Source organism: Chiloscyllium punctatum, chromosome 5 (genome assembly GCF_047496795.1).
Source record: "Chiloscyllium punctatum isolate Juve2018m chromosome 5, sChiPun1.3, whole genome shotgun sequence".
Classification (NCBI taxonomy): Eukaryota; Metazoa; Chordata; class Chondrichthyes; order Orectolobiformes; family Hemiscylliidae; genus Chiloscyllium; species Chiloscyllium punctatum.
Window position 1 is genome coordinate 82,551,734 of NC_092743.1, and position 20,558 is coordinate 82,572,291.

General features: G+C 39.5%; 1 protein-coding gene across 2 annotated transcripts in view; it reads left to right on the plus strand.

Annotated features, from left to right (window-relative positions):
* The window catches only part of neto1l (neuropilin (NRP) and tolloid (TLL)-like 1, like), a 227,499-nt gene extending 209,696 nt beyond the window's left edge, over positions 1–17,803 (plus strand). The window contains exons 10-11 of one of the 2 annotated variants that reach the window (XM_072570654.1): positions 1,055–1,156; positions 16,868–17,803. In XM_072570654.1, coding sequence (XP_072426755.1) covers positions 1,055–1,156; positions 16,868–16,970 — 205 coding nt within the window. In that variant the 3' untranslated portion in view covers positions 16,971–17,803. The remainder of the gene's footprint in view (positions 1–1,054; positions 1,157–16,867) is intronic. The other variant, XM_072570655.1, reaches the window with a different exon arrangement.
* Positions 17,804–20,558: the final 2,755 nt, after the last annotated feature.

Here is a 20,558-nt window from a genome sequence, read left to right on the forward strand (position 1 = left end):
CAATTTATGGTAGAGTCGTGGATAGTGTTGTAGAACAGAGAGACTTAGGGGTTCAGGTACATAATTCTTTAAAATTTGCATCTCGGGTAGACTGGATGGTTAAGGCATTTAGTGTGCTTGCCTTCATTGCTCAGACCTTTGAGTATAAGAGTTGGGATATCATGTTGAGCTTGTACCAGGCATTGGTGAAGCCTCTTCTGGAGTACTGTGTGCAGTTCTGGTGACCTGTTATAGAAAAGATATTGTTAAATTGGAGAGGGTTCAGAAAAATTTTACCAGGATGTTGCTGGGAATGCAGGGCTTGAGTTATAAAAATAGGCTGGGAGCTTTTTAACTGGACCATAGGAGGTTGTGGGGTGACCTTGTAGATGTTTATAAAATCATGAGCGGCACAGATAAGGTGAAAAACAAATGTCTTTTCCTTAAGGTGGGTGAGTCCAAAACTTGGGGGTATATTTTTAAGAAGTGAAGAGAAAGATTTTAAAAGGACATGAGGGGCAACTTTTGTTTTACACAGAGTGGTTCGCATGTGGAACGAACTGCTAGAGGAAATGGTGAATGCAGGTACAGTCACAATATTTAAAAGGCATTTGGAAAAGTACATGAATAGGAAAGGTTTAGAGGGCTATGGGCCAAATGCAGGCAGGTGGGACCAGTTTAGTTTGGGAACATGATCAGCATGGACTAGTTGAACAGAAGGATCTGTTTCCATGCTGTATGACTATGTAATAAGGTGATGACTGCTCTGATAACACTCACATCGTTCACTGATAACTGCCTTACTTATCAAGGATCTATCCACCTCTGCCCTCAAGGACTTTCCTTCCACTGCCTTTTGACGCAGAGATTTCCAAAAACTTACAAACCTCTATGAGAAAAGGATTTCTCCCTGTGAGGAATTTTCCCAGTCCCTGAATGATGTGAGCAATGATGAGATTGATAACAATAAAATTTCATTGTTAATGGTTGAGAAGAGAGGAGCCTATTTACTTGTATTAACATCTCATTACTATCTGATTTCACTTTATTTACATGCGGGTTGCTGTTTTCCCAGGGAGAGAAACAAGATAATGCCAATTCTCGACATGAAAGTATCTGGCGGCCTCAACTCACTGGAGTCTTCTCTATCTTGTCCTGCGATCCCCAACATCTCAGGGTATGCTGTATGGACAGTGACCACCTTCACCCTCTTATCATGGAGATCTGCATCAGCAAAGCACTAGCCTCACCATATCATCATGGCATATCTTGGGCTCACTTATAATACAGTTCAGTACTGCACTTTGGAGCTCACCAACATCTTACATTGCAATGCTGCTAGCAGGCCGTTTTGCACACAGCCACAGGCACCCATCTTATGCATCGGAATGGGCTCTTAGCTTGCTTTCTTAATGGTCACTTACTTTGTACTTCGTGCTCACAGCATGTTTGCCTTACCTTTTTACAAATTGTTGCCTCATTCATAACTTTGAAGCTCACAGTACCTGTGCCTTGCTTTGCTTGTTTTTGTGCAGATTTAATACCAGGCATCTTGTTATTTTGCAAACAGTGATAAATGAGGGATGCAGACATGCTATACAGGACTGTGGTACACCAATGTCGCATCTGCAGCATATGCCAGCAGTTTACAGGGTTAAAAAACTGCATGTGCTTCAACCTGATGACTGTCTCAAAGATTAAAGTGAGTCAAGTCCAGAGACTATCCTCAGCCAGCAGTTCCAGCTGCAATCTGTCAAGGGCATCATCCAATTGTTGTCTAGGGTCTTGGACATGGTCAGTTGATCACTTGCAACATTCAGGGCAGAGGTTCTATATCATTAAAGTCAGGGGATTGGGCCATGGTCAGCCCTGCAGGTCGAATGCAATCATACCTGGAAATAGTGGTCACTCAGGAACTACACAGTGATCAGTCAGGGATCTAATTACTCATCAGTTGGAGCTGTTGTTCCATGTCAACCAGGGGTGTAGGAGATTCAGGACCATGGTCAGTCCTGAACATATTTTCACTGAAAGTCAAGTGTGGATATAAGGGGGAACTGCTATGATAGTAATGTTGGGCAAATCAGAGGTAATATTGGAGGCATCATGCTGGGATACAGAGTGGACAATAATTGTGAATGTGTGCAACTCAATATGTAAGGGTGGTGGATGATATAGCATGGGAGGGTGCAAGGTACTACACTAAATTATTGATGGTCACTGCCATCATGGCTTTTATTGGGGGGCAGTGCATAGGCTACTGGCTTGAACTTAATGAGCAAAGTGGAGTGAAGAAGAATAAATAAGAATTGGATAGGAATGTGGGGAATAATTAAAATGATGGAATTAACAGCAACACAATCATGGACATAGAATCGACTCAGTCAAATAAAAACTGCAACTATATTGGACTCGGATGTAATGAGCGGACCTAAAATTTGTAATTGAAAATATTAAGTTACTCTTGGTTAGGAAAATATTATTTAAGTCTGTTAGCAAAATTTCTGACATTGTTTATAAGCGTGCTTTCTTATCAAGTTAGAAAATAATGGTCATGTCTTCAATCTGATAAGGGAGGGAGGTCACAATGATGGCTTGAGTATTAGATACTGATTGGTAATTGAATAAGAAACTGAAAATACACTGGGTCCTCCAGAAAGGCACAGAGTGCAGATGGATGAGCAGCAAAAACAACCTCCATTAAAGTTTGTTCTTCTTTCTTCCAGGTAAACCTATAATTCTAAGTGTGTTCTCTCAGCCAGCAATGTGGCAAAAACAAGTTGTTTCCTGTTCCACCAGCTCTCTGAGAGGATGGACTGAGCTCTCGATTTAATACATAAATAAACTGTCAGTAATTGTCCGTTTTCAATTTCAGTTTTCAGAGACCTTTTACAAAATTTACAAAAACCAAAACCAAGGATCTTGAAGATTTGGGAGGTAGACGTGGTGTGATCACTTAATGACAGGCTAAGCCTGTGATTTGTGTGGTCTTCCATCCTTGTCTTAATCTCAAATACGCAATAAAAAAAAACTGGCCATGATCAGTGGTATCAGCTCAATCTTCCCTTAAATAAGTAACCATTACAATTTGAATTTGAGACAGATTGCTGCTTAGTGCACTATTGATAGATTCACTTCAAATGTTTGAGTCATAAGTAGATCTCTGTTTCATCCAAGCTGGAAGAGTTAATAGCATACCATAAAGAGAATGGAGGTCATAGGATCCCTACAGTATGGAAGCAGGCCACTCAGCCTATCAGGTTCATATTGAACCTCTGAAGAGCATCCTTCCCAGACCCACCCTATCCCTTTAACTCTGCATTTCCTATGTCCAGTCCAGCTAACTTCCACATCCCTGAACACTATGGCCAATTTAGCATGGCCAATCCACTTAACCTATACATCTGTGGACTGTGGGCAAAAACCAGACAGACCACAGGGAGAAGCAAGCAAGCTCCACACAGACAATTACCCAAGGCTGGAATTGAACCTGAGTCCCTGATACGGTAAGCTACCATGCCACCAAGTTGAATAGAGCTACATATGATCCATGTGATGGGTTGCCTTCAGAACTTTCCTCCTCAACAAGGTGGTTGAAGCAGATTGTTTGAATATTTATAAGGTAGAAGTAAACAGATTCTTGATAAGCAAGGGGATGGAAGATTACTGGATTGGTCAGGAGTGTGGAGCAGTCAGATCAGCAATGATCTTATTGAATGGCCTTGCAAGCTTGAGGGACTGAGTGGTATATTCCTCTTAAATCATATGTTTAAATGCATATCTGTGTTGAACAGAGTTTTTCCAGTCTTGTTTTCAATTACTTGTGGCTGAATGTTCGTCATCCACATTCTCAGAATTGTTTGTTATAACATAACTTATGCAAAAACACTGTAAAGGTTTAAATTTCATTTGAGTTGTTCCTGATTTCCATGAATCATAGAATCCCTACTGCACAAAAAGAGGCCATTAAGCCCATTGAGTCTGCACCAATCCTCAAAAAAGCACAGCAGTTCAGGCAGCATCTGAGGAGCAGTAAAATCGACGTTTCCCAGTTCCCCCCGTCCTATCTCCATAGCCCACATTTCCCATGGCTAAATCACCTAGCCTACACATCCCTGGTCACTACAGGACAATTTAGCATAGCCAATCCACTTAATCTGCACATTTTTGGATTGTGAGAGAAAAGCAGAACACCCACAACATGTGCAAACACCACAGCGACAGTCATTCAAGACTGAAATCAAATCCAGGTGCTAGGTGCTGGGAGATAGTAGTGCTAACCACGGTACCATCCATTGATCATTCATTGCAGACTGCCAGCAGATTCAGATTGAAATTCAATTCTTTAAACTCTGAGAAAACACAGAATAATACTGTGTGAATAGGCCATCATTTTGATATCTCTACTTCATCCACAAACATACTTTAAACACCTGAAATACCCTACACATTTTGAAATTCCCTGGTTCAGTTTCTATGGAGATGGTTTTGAGAGAACATTTTGGTAACAATCATCGATCAAGTGATCCATGAAAAAGAATACATTTATTAAAGTGTGCAAATTTGATTGTTTCGCTCAGCACTACATTTTAATATTACCATGCTGTTTATGTTGCCAAATTCAAGTTCCTGGAATCTTTTACTGCATTTGTTAACCAAATCTTATCGTATCCATTGAATGATGAAAAGCTTCAAGCCAATTTCTAATTGTAATATTGTGGGAAAGCCTATATATCCAATAGAATTGACATAATTCCTGATGAAGGGCTTTTGCCCGAAACGTCGATTTTACTGCTCCTCAGATGCTGCCTGAACTGCTGTGCTCTTCTAGCACCACTAATCCAGAATCTGGTTTCCAGCATCTGCAGTCATTGTTTTTACATACATAATACATTAACACCTACTGAGCGAAAGGAACTTTCAACACACTACTTCATTATGACACTGAAAGGCATCATCTTTCATGTTGTTTGCTTCTTAGTGGCATGCAGAAGTCTTCTTGACATACAAACAGTGCATAGAGGAGAAAAGGTAAGTTAATCAAAATTAGGGAGCAAACTATGCAGCAAGGCAGCAGATATGGCTGAAGTGCTAACTGACTCCAAGACAAGAGTCTTTATTCAGAAAGATAATATTTTTAAAATGGCAAGTTTAAGTATTTGAGACACCAGATAGGTTAAATGTTGATGGAGAGGTGGCGCTGGAAACGTTGGTTGCATGTAAAGCAGATAAGTTACCAGGTTTGAATGAATTGCATCTGAGGATGCTCAAAGGATTAGTGGGAATAGGGAATGCAGAATTATGGAAGTATAGATCATGTTCTTCCAAACCTCCAGAGGGGTAGAGATATGAATGTTACACTCGTGTTCATAAAATAAAAACTGTAAGGGCAAACCTAGCAATTGCAGGACAGTAAACTATCTATTCTTTTGAAACAAAAACAGAAGTTGTTGGAAAAGCTCAGGAGATCTGGTAGTATCTGTGAAAGAAATCAGAGTTAATATTTTGCATCTGGTGACACTTCCTCAGAACTGATGAAAGCTAGGAAGATGTCAGTTTGTATGCAAAATGTAGCGTGGGGGAGGGCGTAAAGAGTAAATGATAAGTGGGGAGCGAGCCCAGAGAGAGAGAGAGAGAGAGAAGAGCAGTTGGACAGATAAATGAGTGGATAACGATCTGGCTAGGAGTGTGAATGAGCATTAATGAAGACTGTTATTGGCTAACAACAGTAGGATGTAATGGCATGCTGTGTGATAACAAGGCCTGATGTATGGGATTGGGGGCTAGGACATGGGAGAGTTCAGCCCCTAAAATTATTGAACTCAGTGTTGAGTCTGGAGGACTGCAGGGTCCCCAAGTGGAAAATGAGGTGTTGTTCTTCCACCTTGCACTGAGCTTTGCTGGAGCATTGCAAAAAGCCTGAGGCAGAGATGTTGGCCAGGGAACAGTGTGATGTGTTAAAGTGGTAGACAACTGGAAGCTCGGGGTCATTTTTGCAGTCTATGCTTCATTTCTCCAATGTTGAGAAGGCCACATTGTGAGCAATGGATGTAGTAGATGAGATAGTGTGACCTGCAGGTAAAGTGCTGCTTCACCTGGAAGGTATGTTTGGCCATTAGATACTGAGGAGGTAGGAGGTAAATGGCTAGGTTACACCTTTGACAATTGCAGGGGAAGGTGCCGTGGGGCTGTGGCGGGGTGTTGGGAGTGAAGGAAAAGTGAACCAAGGAACTTTACCTGTAATAATCTGTGACCAGTGAATGCAGTAGATGAATGTGTTCTTTTCTACATTGGGGAAACAAAGCGTAAACTGGGTGACCGCTTCACAAAACACCTACATTCTGCCCACAAAAATGACCCTGAGCTTCCAGTTGCCTGCGACTATAACAGATCACCCTGTTTCCTGGCCAACATCTCTGTCTCGGGCTTGCTGCAGTATTCCAGTGAAGATCAACACACTGGAAGAAAAACACCTCATTTTCCACTTGGGGACACTGCAGTCCTCCGGACTCAATATCGAGTTCAATAATTTTAGGGCCTGAACTCTCCCATCTACTAGCGTCCAACCCCACACTCTAGGCCTTGTTATCACATAGTCTGCCATTACACACTACCATTGTTGGCCAATAACAGTATTCATTAACAGCTATTCACTCTCCAATCAAATCGTTAACCATTCCTTTGTTTGTTTTCTGTCTCTTTGGGATCTACCCCCACCTATTGTTTACTCCTTACCCTCTCCCCCACCCTATCCTCTGCATTTTCCCAGCTACCATAAGTTCTGAGGAAGGGTCACCGGACCCAAAACGTTAACTCGGATTTCTCTTCACAGATGCTGCCAGACCTGCTGAGCTTTTCCAAAAACTTGTGTTTTTGTTTCTGATTTACAGCATCCACGGTTTTTTTTTGTCAGATTTTATGCAGTCTTTTGAAGTCTTCCATCATTCCCTTCACTATTCATTCCACTTTTGTGTCAAAATGTAATTTTGAGATTAAACCATTTTAATCCCATCACCCAAGTCTAAGTTATTAACATATATCAAAAATAAACAATGGCCTTAACACTAACACCTTGGGTACCTCTATAAATCCTACTTCAGTTTGACGTACTGTTCACCGCTACTCTGTTTCTTGTCACTCAGAAAATCTGTGGAAAAATTGCTATAAAACTGGTCAAGAGCAAGTTGAACAGTTTTGTAGCAAAACATATTTGTGGGAAATATATAAGAAGTATTTTAATTTCTTTCAGATATATTGTCAAATGTTGGGTTATATAAGATTATGAAAGTTGAACAAGAGTTGGAAACATTAGAAGGATAACACTTATGGAAGAATTTGGAAACAATGTCCCTTTGAGAATAAAGTTCCAATTGGAAGATCAAAGTTTCAAAGACAAGGACAGCTTCTGTAATGGATGATGATTCAAAAAATATCTCATAATTGTGACTAAGCATTTTCTTGCAAAGCCAAACAGAAATTGCAGAGATAAGAATTCTGATAGTGTGAAAAATGTCTGTTCAGTGAGGTAGATAGCAGAAATGAAAAGACAGATATTCTGTGGAGCAATAAAAATGATATTGTGAAAGATGAAGTATGATTCAAGCTGACTCATTATTTTTGTCATAAGGAAGGGCATTTGGATGTATGGTTGGTTGAGACTATCTTAATGGAGGTCGACAGTAAAAGAAAACATTCAGACATGGATGAATATAGGGAATCTGGAGTTAAAACCTGAACAGAGGGAAAGGATCTGAAAAGGATTTGTTTTAATGAAGAACGAATACAACAAATACAGGAAGTGTGCAGTGTAAGGGTTTTGATCCCATTAGGAAGTTTAATGTGTTTGTTACTTCTTTGACAGTTTAGTAAATTTTACTGACTAAATAATGTTTGGATGGCTTTGATGTTTTTCTATATAGTAAAAGGATTAAAATCTAAAAATTGTAATGTATTCCCTGAAGTGAAACATTAAATTCAAATTTATTTTCCAAAGTTATTGGCCTATATGGGAATCACAACACTAACCTCCCTCCCCATTCACAGCAAGTTTGCCATCATTTTCTTGACTGCCGAAACATTTAGTATAAGCTGCTTGAGGTGAAATCACAGTGGTGATAGGAGGAGGCCTTTAAGCTTCAAACCAGTGAATACAGGAAAACACGTGGATCAAATATTGAACTACAGAAGCAATCATCCCAACATTCACAAACAAAGCTGCATTAGAACATTAATCCAACGAGCCACTACACACTGCAGCACAGAGGAACTACGCAGAGCGGAAGAAAATCACCTATACAATGTCTTCAAAAAGAATGGGTATCCAATGAACACAGTCCATCGATTTCTCAGCTACAAACCCAAACAAGCAGAAAAACACACCCAGAAACCCTAGCCACTCTCCCCTACATCAAAGACATCTCGGAAATGACTGCCAGACTACTTAGACCCTTGGCACCATGGTAGCCCACAAACCCACCAACACACTAAAACAGCAGCTAATGAACTTGAAAGACCCTATAAAGCCAACAAGCAAAACTAATGTCATTTATAAAATAACTTGCAAGAACTGTATCTAACACTACATTGGACAAACAGGCAGAAAACTAGCCACAGAAAGACATGACCCACTCTCACGAGTATCCTTACATACGGATGAGGAAAGACACCATTTCGACTGGGACAACACATCCATCCTAGGACAAGCCAAACAGAGACTTGCACAAGAATTCTGAGAAGCATGGAACTCTATCAACAAACACATTGTCTTGGATCCCATTTACTACCCTCTGAGGAAAGAAAACCAGAAAATCAGATTACCATAGGAACTGATGTCACCACAGGAAATGACATCACCAACCCAAGGAAACCCAAACGCAAATAGAAAACAGGCTACACCACCAATGCTTCATCCAGAGGGTCACTGAAGATGTTATTTAGTATGGTGATGAAATGTCTGAATATGAACCTTCCAGCTCAGTGAGCAAACTATATCCAGGCCTTTAAATGACCATTAATTGGTTATTTAAGGAGATCAATTGGCCAAAGAGTAGGTACTGCCACTGTTCCCCTTACTGTGAATGAAATCCCAATGTGACTGGGGATGCAATGAGCATGATGCTGTTATCCTGATTTTACACAGCATATGTCCCACCCAGTTCGACTGGCAACTTGCCTGCAGGAACCAGAGCATTCCAATTGATACTTCTGCTGCAGGAACATAAATAAGTCCTCTCTATTTGAAGTATGATGCAGATCTACAATAAGTCTGGTGTTTCAGATACTATGATGTCTGCAGTCATATGGTAATAAGCCTAAAAGTTTAGTTTGTGAAATCTAATTTACTTTACAATTGGCACTAAACTGAAACTTTCCATTGAATTAATTTAATTAAGAACTATCCAAAATTGGTTTCCCATTAATTGAATCAGCTAGGCATATATAGTCAGATAGGAGTATATAAAACCAGCTAACTTAATGCTGTTTATCATCTGAGTGTGACTTACAACACAGTGCCTCAGTTATGTGATTCAGGGTATGAAGGGAGAAAGGGAACAAATTGTCCTATTGCTTTTCCCTTGCCTCAACATTTCCAGCCTACTCTGTTTTAGGAAAAGAATCTCCTTATTGTGTGAGCATCCAGCAAGGTTATTCTGTTCCGAAGCTTTGAGATAGTATATCAGCTGGTGGTAAGTTTAATGACCTGTATAAAAACAGAACTAAATGTAAAGCTGAATACATTAATTTTGAACACATGGAGGATGTCCTATCAGGTGATATGTCTCAATTACAGCATAAGGAAGTTCCTGGATGACAATTTAGTCTAGAGAAAATATATCTGCAGCCAGAGTTTGAGGTTCAAGCAGCTTCAGTTTCGTGAGCTGGAAGCTGAACTATAGACACTGAAATGCATTAGGGAGGTGGTAAGTTACCTGGATTTTTGTACCTTAAGGTAGTTACACCTGTTAGGATTGGATCGGCTGATTTAGTTAATGTTCAAGAACAGGACAGTATTCTTGACAATGAGATAGCTCAGGAGAGCCAAAGGGAAAAAGCTACAAGCCTCAGCCCTTGGAATTGCCCAAGACGACTGAGGTTCTTTCATCTTGTCCAGATGAGAGTGAATGCTACAGCAGGAGGATCAACTAACCGATTGTGAAACAAGGATGTAGAAAGCCACTCAAGAAGGGGCAGTAAGAAGGAATGCAGTGGTATTATGAAACAGTATAGTGAGAGTAGTGAGGGTGATTGACATAGTTCTCTGCAGCAAAGAGTGAGAGTCTACATATTTGTGTTCCCTGCTGATCTCAGAGTTCGAGTCATCTGCTCGGTTTGTTCAGCAACTTGGAATGAACGGTAGGATCCAGTTGTTGTGGTCCATGTAGGTACCAAAAGTGTAGGCAGTATGAAAAGGAGCTTTGCATGTTCAGTATGAGGAGCTCGGCATCAACTAAAGTAGAATCTCAAAGGTCACAATCTCTGCATTGGCCCTGAGCCATATACAAATTAGCATATTACAAATCAGATTAGAGGAGTGAATGCATGGCTCAAAGACTGGAGTGTGAGAAGTGGCTTCCACTTTTGGGGCAGTATTCTTGCTGATCACATAACTGTACAAATAAATAGTGGAGGAAATGCATTAAACTTGGGAAGCAGTGGTAAATCAAAGAGTAAATTCAAGGACAAAGATAGAGAAATGATAAACAGTCCATGACAAGAAAAAGTAGAGAGTAAGAATCTCTGAATCAAACAACAGATAAGACCAGAATTTACAAAGAAAGTAAAGAAGTAAAATTAAATACTCTTTATCTGAATGCACATTTAATCCAAAACCAAACTGAAGAAGAGTGCACAGATGGAAATTAATAAATATGATCTCCTAGCCATTACAGATCCATGGCTTTAAGGTGACATGGATTGTGATCTGAATTTTAGAGACTATTTAGGTATGACAAGAAAATAGAAAATGTTGGAAGGGTAGATCTACCAGCTAATGATGATATCAGTACAACAGCAAGGGACAGCCGATATTCAGGAAGTCAATATGCAGAAATGGTTTGGGTAGAAATGACGAAGGATAAATGCAAGTGGTCACTTGTAGCAAGCTCAATAACATAACCATGCCTCAGGTGATGGGAGAGGTTGAGAAGGAGATTCTTTCATGATAATCTCAACCAGCGTGGGAATTGAAGCCACGTGGTTCGTTTCACTCTATGCCAGAAAGCAATCATCCATTCAACTAAGCTAACTGACTGCATTGGATTCCTCGTTTAAGGAAATACACTATGTAAATGCACTAACTAAATAAGTAAATACACTAGAAATAAGGTCTCAAATGGGGTTGATTGTCTCATGAGGAATGGTTGAACACTGAGACTTGTGTCTGCTGGAGTGTAGAAGAACAAAAGATAAATTGAAGTGTTGGGATGTATAAAGTACTCCATTGTCCTTGATTTTCTTATGTAGCAATGACCAGTGGTGTCCACTTATTATGTGTCTGTCCTCACTGTAAGTTGGAAATGCCAACTTCTCCCTACTCCTAGCCTTCACAGAATGTTTCCTACAGCAACAGTTTAAAGCTTTTTCCCTTGCCCAATCAGGATATTTAACTTTACACATGGAGCTCAGACCATTCACTTCCTACTCAAATCCCTAACCAGGAATGCCCCTACAGATCCTCACTTCCTGATGGTACCTGCAACAATCAGATGTAAACTCTTTATAGCCTATGCTTTTTTTTTCAGAACTGCTTACCATTTCTAACGTACAGGCTTTAAGCTGTGTGCTGTTTCTCCCTTATTCATCTTTCCACAAGTTCTTGATGATGGTTTGTTTGTTGAAACACTGATTATCTGTAGTCCTTAAAGCGGTAGAATGTTTCAAGCTGTAAACTCACCCAGTGGATATTTTAACTGTTAGAAAATCTAGTATTAAACAACAATGCCCTTTGCTAATCACCATGTTGCATTTGTGGGTAGAAGGGTCTTTCAACCAATAATTTTTCCTGAACTGGTTATAAGGGCTTGCTCAGTCAACAGTAGGAGAATAATAACCACTGCATAGACTCAACAAGAGGTTATCATCTTATTCAATAAGCCAATTATTGATAGCAGATAGGTACAATTTACATGAGTTCATGAGTCATTTACAAGGAGGAGACCTGTAGATGTCTTCAGTCTCATGAAGTCCTAATTTATTTTCCCTTTTCTACAAAATATATATGACATCTTCAATTTGTATAGAGCTTAATGCAATCTTAACGTGAACTTGTTCAGAATCATTACCTTACTCTGTAATAAAAAGTTAAGATCTTTTAAATATATAATTCTTTCAGTGCAATACACCCCCAATAAGTAAAACAAAACAAAATATTTACACTCTGCCTTAACCTATTTGAATAAAGGCAACACCCTTTGAAATGAAAGAAAATATAAAGGAACTGAACATGAAAGTAAAATTGGTTGGGAAATATGATAGTGTGTATGGTGGCTCTATTCATTCAGTATGTTTTATTTAGCACTCATTAATCCTAAGAATACAGTTAAATCACAATTTATTTGATATGGCATTTAAATAAAGTTCCCTTTCAGTTTTGGTCTAAGTTCACAATTGTTATTAGGATAATGGATTTCAATTTTGTTTAACATTACTAAAACAAAAAGTCAAAGTTTGATTTGTCTTGCATTTATCAGGATTAAAATGCAAGAAACAGACTTGAGGAAAGGGATTCCAGTTTATACAGCTTGTTCTGACTTCAGCCATCATTGTCAAAAAGTGCTGAAAAAGGCAGCATCGGAGGAGCAGGAGAGTCAACGTTTTGAGCATAAGCTCTTCATCAGGAACGTTGGAGGGGGAGTTGAAGTGTTCAGCCACAGGGCAGTGGGACTGATTGGTGTGTGTGTTCCAAAGATGTTCTCTGAAACGTTCCGCAAGTTGGCATCCTGTCTCCCCAATGTAGCGGAGACCACATCGAGAGCAATGGCCCACTCCGTCAAGGACATGCAAGTCCTGGGTCTCTTCCACCACCAAATTCTAGCTACCTGACGCCTGGAGGAAGAACGCCTCATCTTCCACCTTGGGACTGATGTGGTCGATTTCAGCAGTTTCCTCATCTCCCCTCCCCCCGCCATATCCTAGATCCAACCCGGCACTGTGCTCTTGAACTGTCCTACCTATCCATCTTCCTTCTCATCTATCCAGTCCACCCTCCACTCTGGCCTATCACCATCAGCCCCCAGCTTCATCTACATATCGCAATCCCAGATGCCTTCCCTCAGCCCCACCCCCCTCCCATTTATCCCCCAGCCCCTTGAGCCACCCCGTCCACCCCACAACATTCCTGATGATGAGCTTATGCTTGAAACGTAAATTCTCCTACACCTCGGATGCTGCCTGACCAATTGTGCTTTTCCAGCACCACACTTTTTGACTCTGATCTCCAGCATCCGCAGTCGTCACTTTCTTCAGCCATCATTGACATGGTAATGCAACAAACACAGTTAACTGTCGATCTTTGATTTGATTTCACAAATAAGAGCATTAGTACTTCTTTCGACCTTTCAAGCCTGCTGCACCATTCAATATGATCATGAGGTCATCAGGGAGGTGATGGGCTCATGATATTATTTCTGGACTGTTAATCCAGAGACCCAAGTGATGTCCTGGGGTTTGAATCCTGCCACGGCAGATAGTGAAATTTGAATTTAATCAAAAGCTAGAAATAAGAGTCTAACAATGACCATGAATCCATTGCCAATTGTCAGGGAAAACCCATCTGGTTCACTAACGTCCTTTAGGGAAGGAAGCTGCCATCCTTACCTGGTCTGGCCTACATGTGACTCCAGACCCACAGCAATGTGGTTGACTCTTAACTGCCCTCTTGGCAAACTAGGAATGGGTAATAAATGCTGGCCTAGCCAGAGACATCACAATTCATCATCCACCATCCAAAAAATCATCCATCACAATTGTCTGTTCCCACTTTCTCCCCATATTCTTAGATCTCTTTAGACAGAAGAACTATACCTACGTTTTTCTTGCAAGTCTTCAATGTTTTGCCTCCACAGTTTCCTGTGGCAGGGAATTTCATAAGCTCATTACCATGTGTGAGGGAATTCCTTACCTTATCCATTAGCTATGACTCATGGTTCTGGAATCCTTCCTGCGTCTACCCGGTCTAATCCTGTTCGAATTTTATAGGTTTATATCATATTTCCTCCTCATTCTTCTAAACTCAAGTGAATGTAGTCTTAACTGATCTAGTCTCTCCAGGTATGTCAGTCCTGCTATCCCACAAATCAGTTTAGTAAACTTCCTTCGTACTCCTTCAACAGTCAGAGTATCCTTCTTTAGGTAAGCAAACCAAAGTTGCATCCAATAACTCCAGCATTGGTCCAACCTTGTCTCTATTCACTGGGTTATTAATGAGCTGCCATATTCTAAAGCCCTAGTTGCTAAACTGATATATCGGTTAGTTCAGTAAATCACATCACCACATCCTTCATCTCAGGAAGCAGCACTGACACATTCTCTTGAGTGTATTGCTAAACAATAGAATATTATGCTTTTCAGTATATTTTGGTTCCAAGCTGTTACCATGTAGTGAAATTAAAATGCATGTTGTATAAAGGATTGTTTAAAATGAAACAGTAAACAAAACACATTTGTGGAATTCACTTTGATAAAATCTTGACAGAGCATACTGATAGACTCATCCGAGAGGGTATAATTGATCTTATGCCCTAAATTAAGGCCTATCATAAACTGTAGCTATAGAATCAGCTTCCAATTGTTCCATTTAATGAACAGAATGTAGATGAATTGTAATCTCCTCAATGTTTTATAAAAGGAGAAAGTGAAGACTGCAGATGCTGGAGATCAGAGCTGAAAATGTGTTGCTGGAAAAGCGCAGCAGGTCAGGCAGCATCCAAGGAGCAGGAGAATCGACGTTTCGGGCATGAGCCCTTCTTCAGAAGAAACGTCGATTCTCCTGCTCCTTGGATGCTGCCTGACCTGCTGCGCTTTTCCAGCAACACATTTTCAGCTCAATGTTTTATAAAGGTTGGATCATCAGTAATTATTGCTTTATTTTATCCAAAGGCAGATGATAATTCCTAAAAGCTTTTTGTCTGTTCGCACACAGTGATTTAGATTAATATTTTTGTCTTGAAAACTAGAATACAACCAACTTCGAGGCCAAAATAAAAGGTTTTATGATGCCTAATAAATCTGAACCTCTTTGTGAAAAAGAACTATTTTGGGTCAGACTTTGCTGCCAAAATAATGGCAAGGCTAATGGCACATGCTGTTATTCATGTGCAAATGGCACTGTAATATCAAACCAAAATATGCACTAGGAATCTAAGTACAGGCAGGCATGTTTCCAATAGTGCTGAGTGCAGGTCACTAATGTAACTCTCATTAAAAGTAGGTGGAAGTCTATTGTACATGCAGTTGCACCCCAATGCTGCCATTGTTGCTTAAGGTAGGATTAATGTCAAATCTGGGGAAGTCCCACATTAATACCTTGATCAGCAAACAGTAAGAAGAAACCACTGACTACAAGAGACTAAGATATTGTATAAAATATCCTTATCTTCGAAGCCCTTGGCGGCCAGGAGGAATAAATTCCTGAAGATGTGCTTTGACCTCCCAAGCCCCAAACTTGACAGAATAGTCGGCTGGCATGATCACCGAAACACAACTACATGGGAACCTTTCTTCCACTGACTGTCAAGGATCCATCCCAAAGCTCCTTGACCTCAATCTCCTGCTACTAAGTTCCTGTTCCCCTGACCATCCAGTAATGAAACTGTCAGACCTGTCTCCAGAATATGGTAATTCAAATGAGCCATGCAACTACAATTTGTTTAGTCTTTATATCCTTTCTGCCTATCACCCAGTGCCAAGCATATGCACTCCATTTCTGTGCCTTCCTGCTGGAAGGGTTGAAGTGCTAGCTTCAGTTTGTTTGCTCAAAAGCTCCTTCAGCTTCTGTAGATTAGTTACCCTAATGCTGCATTCTACCTATTTGCTTTAATTTGCCTTCCTGTCTTCCAGACGTCAGCCAAGATGGTGGTTTGCTATCAAATATATTGGATAAAACATGGCCTTAAGCTGTTGTGTTATTTCTTGTCACTGTTATTAGGTATGGCTTTAACATTAATGTAACTTTCCATTGGTGCCAAGAGCAGTGAAAACAATCTTGCCACTAAACTCTTCTTTTTTGCGCATTGAAAACTTTACTAGAAAAAAAATTGCCACACATAAAAACATCCTGACAAATTTTGACAATGGTCATTTGCCCTGTATACCTTAAAACACTGCATACTGTGCCCAATTCAGTAACTGCGTTTGAGGTATTATCATTGGTTATAACTTTCCTTCTATTCCTAGAATATACCAATCCATTTTTATTGTGAACAGATAACACAAAATAGCATTGTTTACATCCAGTAGAAATATTGAAGTTTCAAAATCCATACCAAGCACAAAATTGCCCAGTTATTTCTAAGTATTGGTAATATATAGGTGGAGAGCATGGGTTGATATTAAATACTTCGTTCAAACCTGCACTATCAGATGGCATAATATGGTATGTTTTAATATCGCACACAGGACCACTTGTGCTCTGAGGCTATTATTAAATAGACACCATAACCCCTACTTGTAGCACTTGCTTTTGCAGCAATATTTCTTAGAGATTCACAGATATTTAGCATATTTGCAGTGCAGCATTTATAATCACACATCAATCAACAGTCAATAAAATTGTTTATCTACTGTTTATTTCATAGTTCAAGCACCTTATTATACGTATTGTGTCCTTATTGAAGTACTTGATCACAGGCCGTTCCCACAATGTTAATTATATCCATTTTTTTTTCTTCAGAGGGATACCCCGGAGGCTGGAAACGAATGACAGTGATGACAGTGATGATTGTGAGATACATCAAGAAAGGCAAACAGGATCTTACTTCCTCCACCACTGTTAAAAATGTCATCTTACCCTGGCAAACGAACATGACTGCCTCTTCCTCAGGCTCCTCATGATAATCAAGGCCCTTCATGTTAGCGCCATTTCCAATCTCACTCTGCAAAACTTTGGAGATGCAGAAAGCGAAAAATAAAACAAAATCTAAGTGCCTGAGCCCATATGTGTAAACCGACAGGCTTGTTATAATTGGCGGAGTGTTTGCTAATTCAACATTTCGGGCTTGGAAACAATTATTTCCTTGCAGGGAAACTACAACAACGTGAACTGTAGGCGTCTCAGCCAAGACAAGGCTTGATCCATCAAACCCCTAACCGCATGTGATCGAAGCCCGGAGTGATTATATTTCGCTTCTTTTTGCTGTGTTTATTTTAACAGGTACAGCAAGTTTCTACTGATAAAAGTGCAATTTCTGTCATTTTCAAACCAAACTGTATTTTCAGAAAGAAAAGAAAATTGCTCATTATTTCCACATCATAGTCATGTTAAGACAGAGTAGTACCAGTGAGAGCTTATTTGATATTGTCGCTTCCCCTCCCTCCATTCAACCAAAAAAAATGTCATTATTTAAGTTGTCTCCTCTGATCTTTATCATGAAATTGTCAGAACATCTGCAAACTTACGCATTTATTGAGACTATGCTGTCATTCGATTCCAAAAAAAATTTCATTTTGAAAGTTGAAAGCTACACTGTAAAATCAAGAACATGATGTTCCACTGAAGTTATTTTGCAGTTTTATTCCCATCACATGAAACATTCTGTTCTTTCAAGCTGTCAACCACCATCGTCAAATATGTATGTTAAAATGTTGAAACTTTTGTTACTGCATTGCTTTGGGCTTTTTATTGAAAATGAAAATAAATAGTTAAATTATTGCTTAAATATTTGAATCTTATATTTTGAACAGGAGGAGGCTATTCAGCCCTTCAAGATCCTATAGATCATCGCAGTTCTCCACTACAAATCAAAGTTCACAGCTTTGTTCCTATCCCTGAACTAAACCTGAAAAGAAATCTGTCTTCAATATTTAGATTAACATACAAATTTCAGGGAAACAGCTTAAGATTCTTGATATTGGAGATATAGTTCCTTCTGACTTCAATTCTAAATGAAAGAGCTTTATATTTTTTGTCCCCTTGTTCTGGATTCACACCTTTTTTTTCTGTATTAACTCTTTAGATAACTTCTCAAATTTATAGGACTAGAAATTGGTTTGCACCATTTTGTCAATTGCAAGCATTAATATCATGATCTGCCTTTGCCGTTTGTGTTGGAGCCAGATTGGGCACAAAATTGTATTGTTGCCACCTCATTTACCTGATGATAGTTCAGGACAGCACAACTGTAATGCCACTGGTTACCTCTGGCAATCAACAGCAAGTCAAGCAGCATGTGCTAATTGCAGCTCTGTTTTTAAGTGGCAGTCCATCCCTCTTCAATGGAGATTGTGCTGAATAACAAAGGCTTCATGTATTACAGGTACACAATCTTTTATTCGATATCCGAAAACCTCTGGAATCCGAATTGTTTTTTCGTTGAGTGTGAAGCGTCATTTGAGCATGCAAACAGGTGACCCAACTCTACACCCACTCAAACTACATGATGTGATGTGGCGGCATGGCACTGCGTTGGCAAGCGTCAATTGTGTCTCAGCACTTGTACTATTCACATGTGTGCCTGCTGTTAGGTAATTATTTTTATTTCATTATGAAAACGTCATATATTCCAAAATCTGAAAAATTCTGAATTCCAAAAAAACAACCGCCCCCAAAGATTTTGGATAAAGGACTGTGTGTCAGTACTGAGTTTCTGAACAAAGAAAATGGAACTCAGAGAATGTTCTCAAAGGTCATGAATGAGGCACATAGCTCATTAATGATGGAGGTTGACAGGACGAAAGACATGACAATTCCCAGAGGCCTTCAGAAGGGATTAGGAGGAGATGGCCAAGGAATCAAGTTATCAGTTTCCATGCCTGAGGACCTGATAGCATTGCCACAAGAAGTCTAATGACTTAATAAAAGTAGTAAAGGTTAGTGAATGTATCTTCATACAACACCTGTTACCCATAGCTTTACCAGCATCTAACACTGTTTAATGTGAAACATATCCGTCACTGAGTGATCACTAGTCTGTGACCTTACATCTACCTCCCTGCCTTCAGATATTGTTATAATGAAATGTGATCCAAAACATTAATTTTTAAAGGATTTTGGAACCATATAAATATATCTTGAAATTTTAAACAGAAGAATATTTCACTAAAGAAAGCACACTAGCCATGACAGCAGCTATTTTGTGATTGCAAAGGGAGTTTGGAAGCTGTCATGTAATCTGGAGTAATTTCAAAGAGTGAGATCATGTGTTCCAGTTTGGAAAGAGAACAAGACTATAACATTTTTGACTTTCTTCAGAGAGAAAATTTGATTTGCAAGAACAATGGCATTTTGCTCCCTTGCGCTCTTTCTTTTCAACTTTCTGCACCATTGTGTATGAGCTAAAACCTCAGCGGAAGTTATCTTTACCACATCTAGTAGATTCCTGAAGTAAAGAAAGTCAACCAACTCCAACTATTCCAGGAACATGCACAAATGCCAGCAGCTTGTGTGAGTAGAAAATATTCAGATTCAGGACACTCTTTGGGACAGTCCAAATTACTTGCCCTCTTTTCATAAGTTTAACTGTTACTTGGCTGAGTTGCGTTCAAGTTAATGCTCAGCAAAGTGTTCATTATTTTGTAAATACAAGTTTATTTTTAGAAGGGTAGATATATAGTAACTATATCATTCAAGTTGTTAGTCAGTGATCTTTGCATCTTTGTTTGGGTCAGTTTGATTCTGTGAATAAACCAGTTACTTCTTAGTGACGAAGGAAACATAACTGATGTAATACAATAATGAACCTTACACAGTCTGAGACCCATATCACCAGCCTGGTTAAATTTAAAACTCGTTGTTGCCAATGGAGTAGTTGGACTAAAAAGGAAACAGTGGTACCTCCAACCTCAGCCAGAATGATAGATTTTCAGATGTGGAAGACAAAAATACTGATCGAGGAGGTTAAAAATAGATGACGAGAGTAAACTTGCAAAGATCGTAAAGACTGACTTGTAAAAGTATCAATAAATATGTGAAAAGAAAAAAAAAATCGGTGAAGACAAATGTAAGTCCCTTGCAGTCTGAAATCGGGCAACTTAAATGGAATACAAAGAAATGGCAGAATTGAACATATACTTTGGGTCCATCTTCACAAAAGAGGACATAAATAATTTCTCAGAATGATTAGGGAATCAAAAGTCTGGTGAGAAAGAGGAATTTAGTTTTTTTTCAGAATTCAGAGAAAATTAACATTGGTGAAAAGAAATAACACAAGAGAAATTAGCAGGGTTAAAGTTAGACAGATCTCCATGACCTATAATATATATCCCAGAGCACTAAACAAACTAGTCCTGAAAGTATTGGATGAGTCATAGAGATGTACAACATGGAAACAGACCCTTTGGTCCAACCTGTCCATGCCGACCAGATATCCCAACCCAATTTAGTCCCACCTGCCAGCACCCGGTCCATATCCCTCCAAACCCTTCCT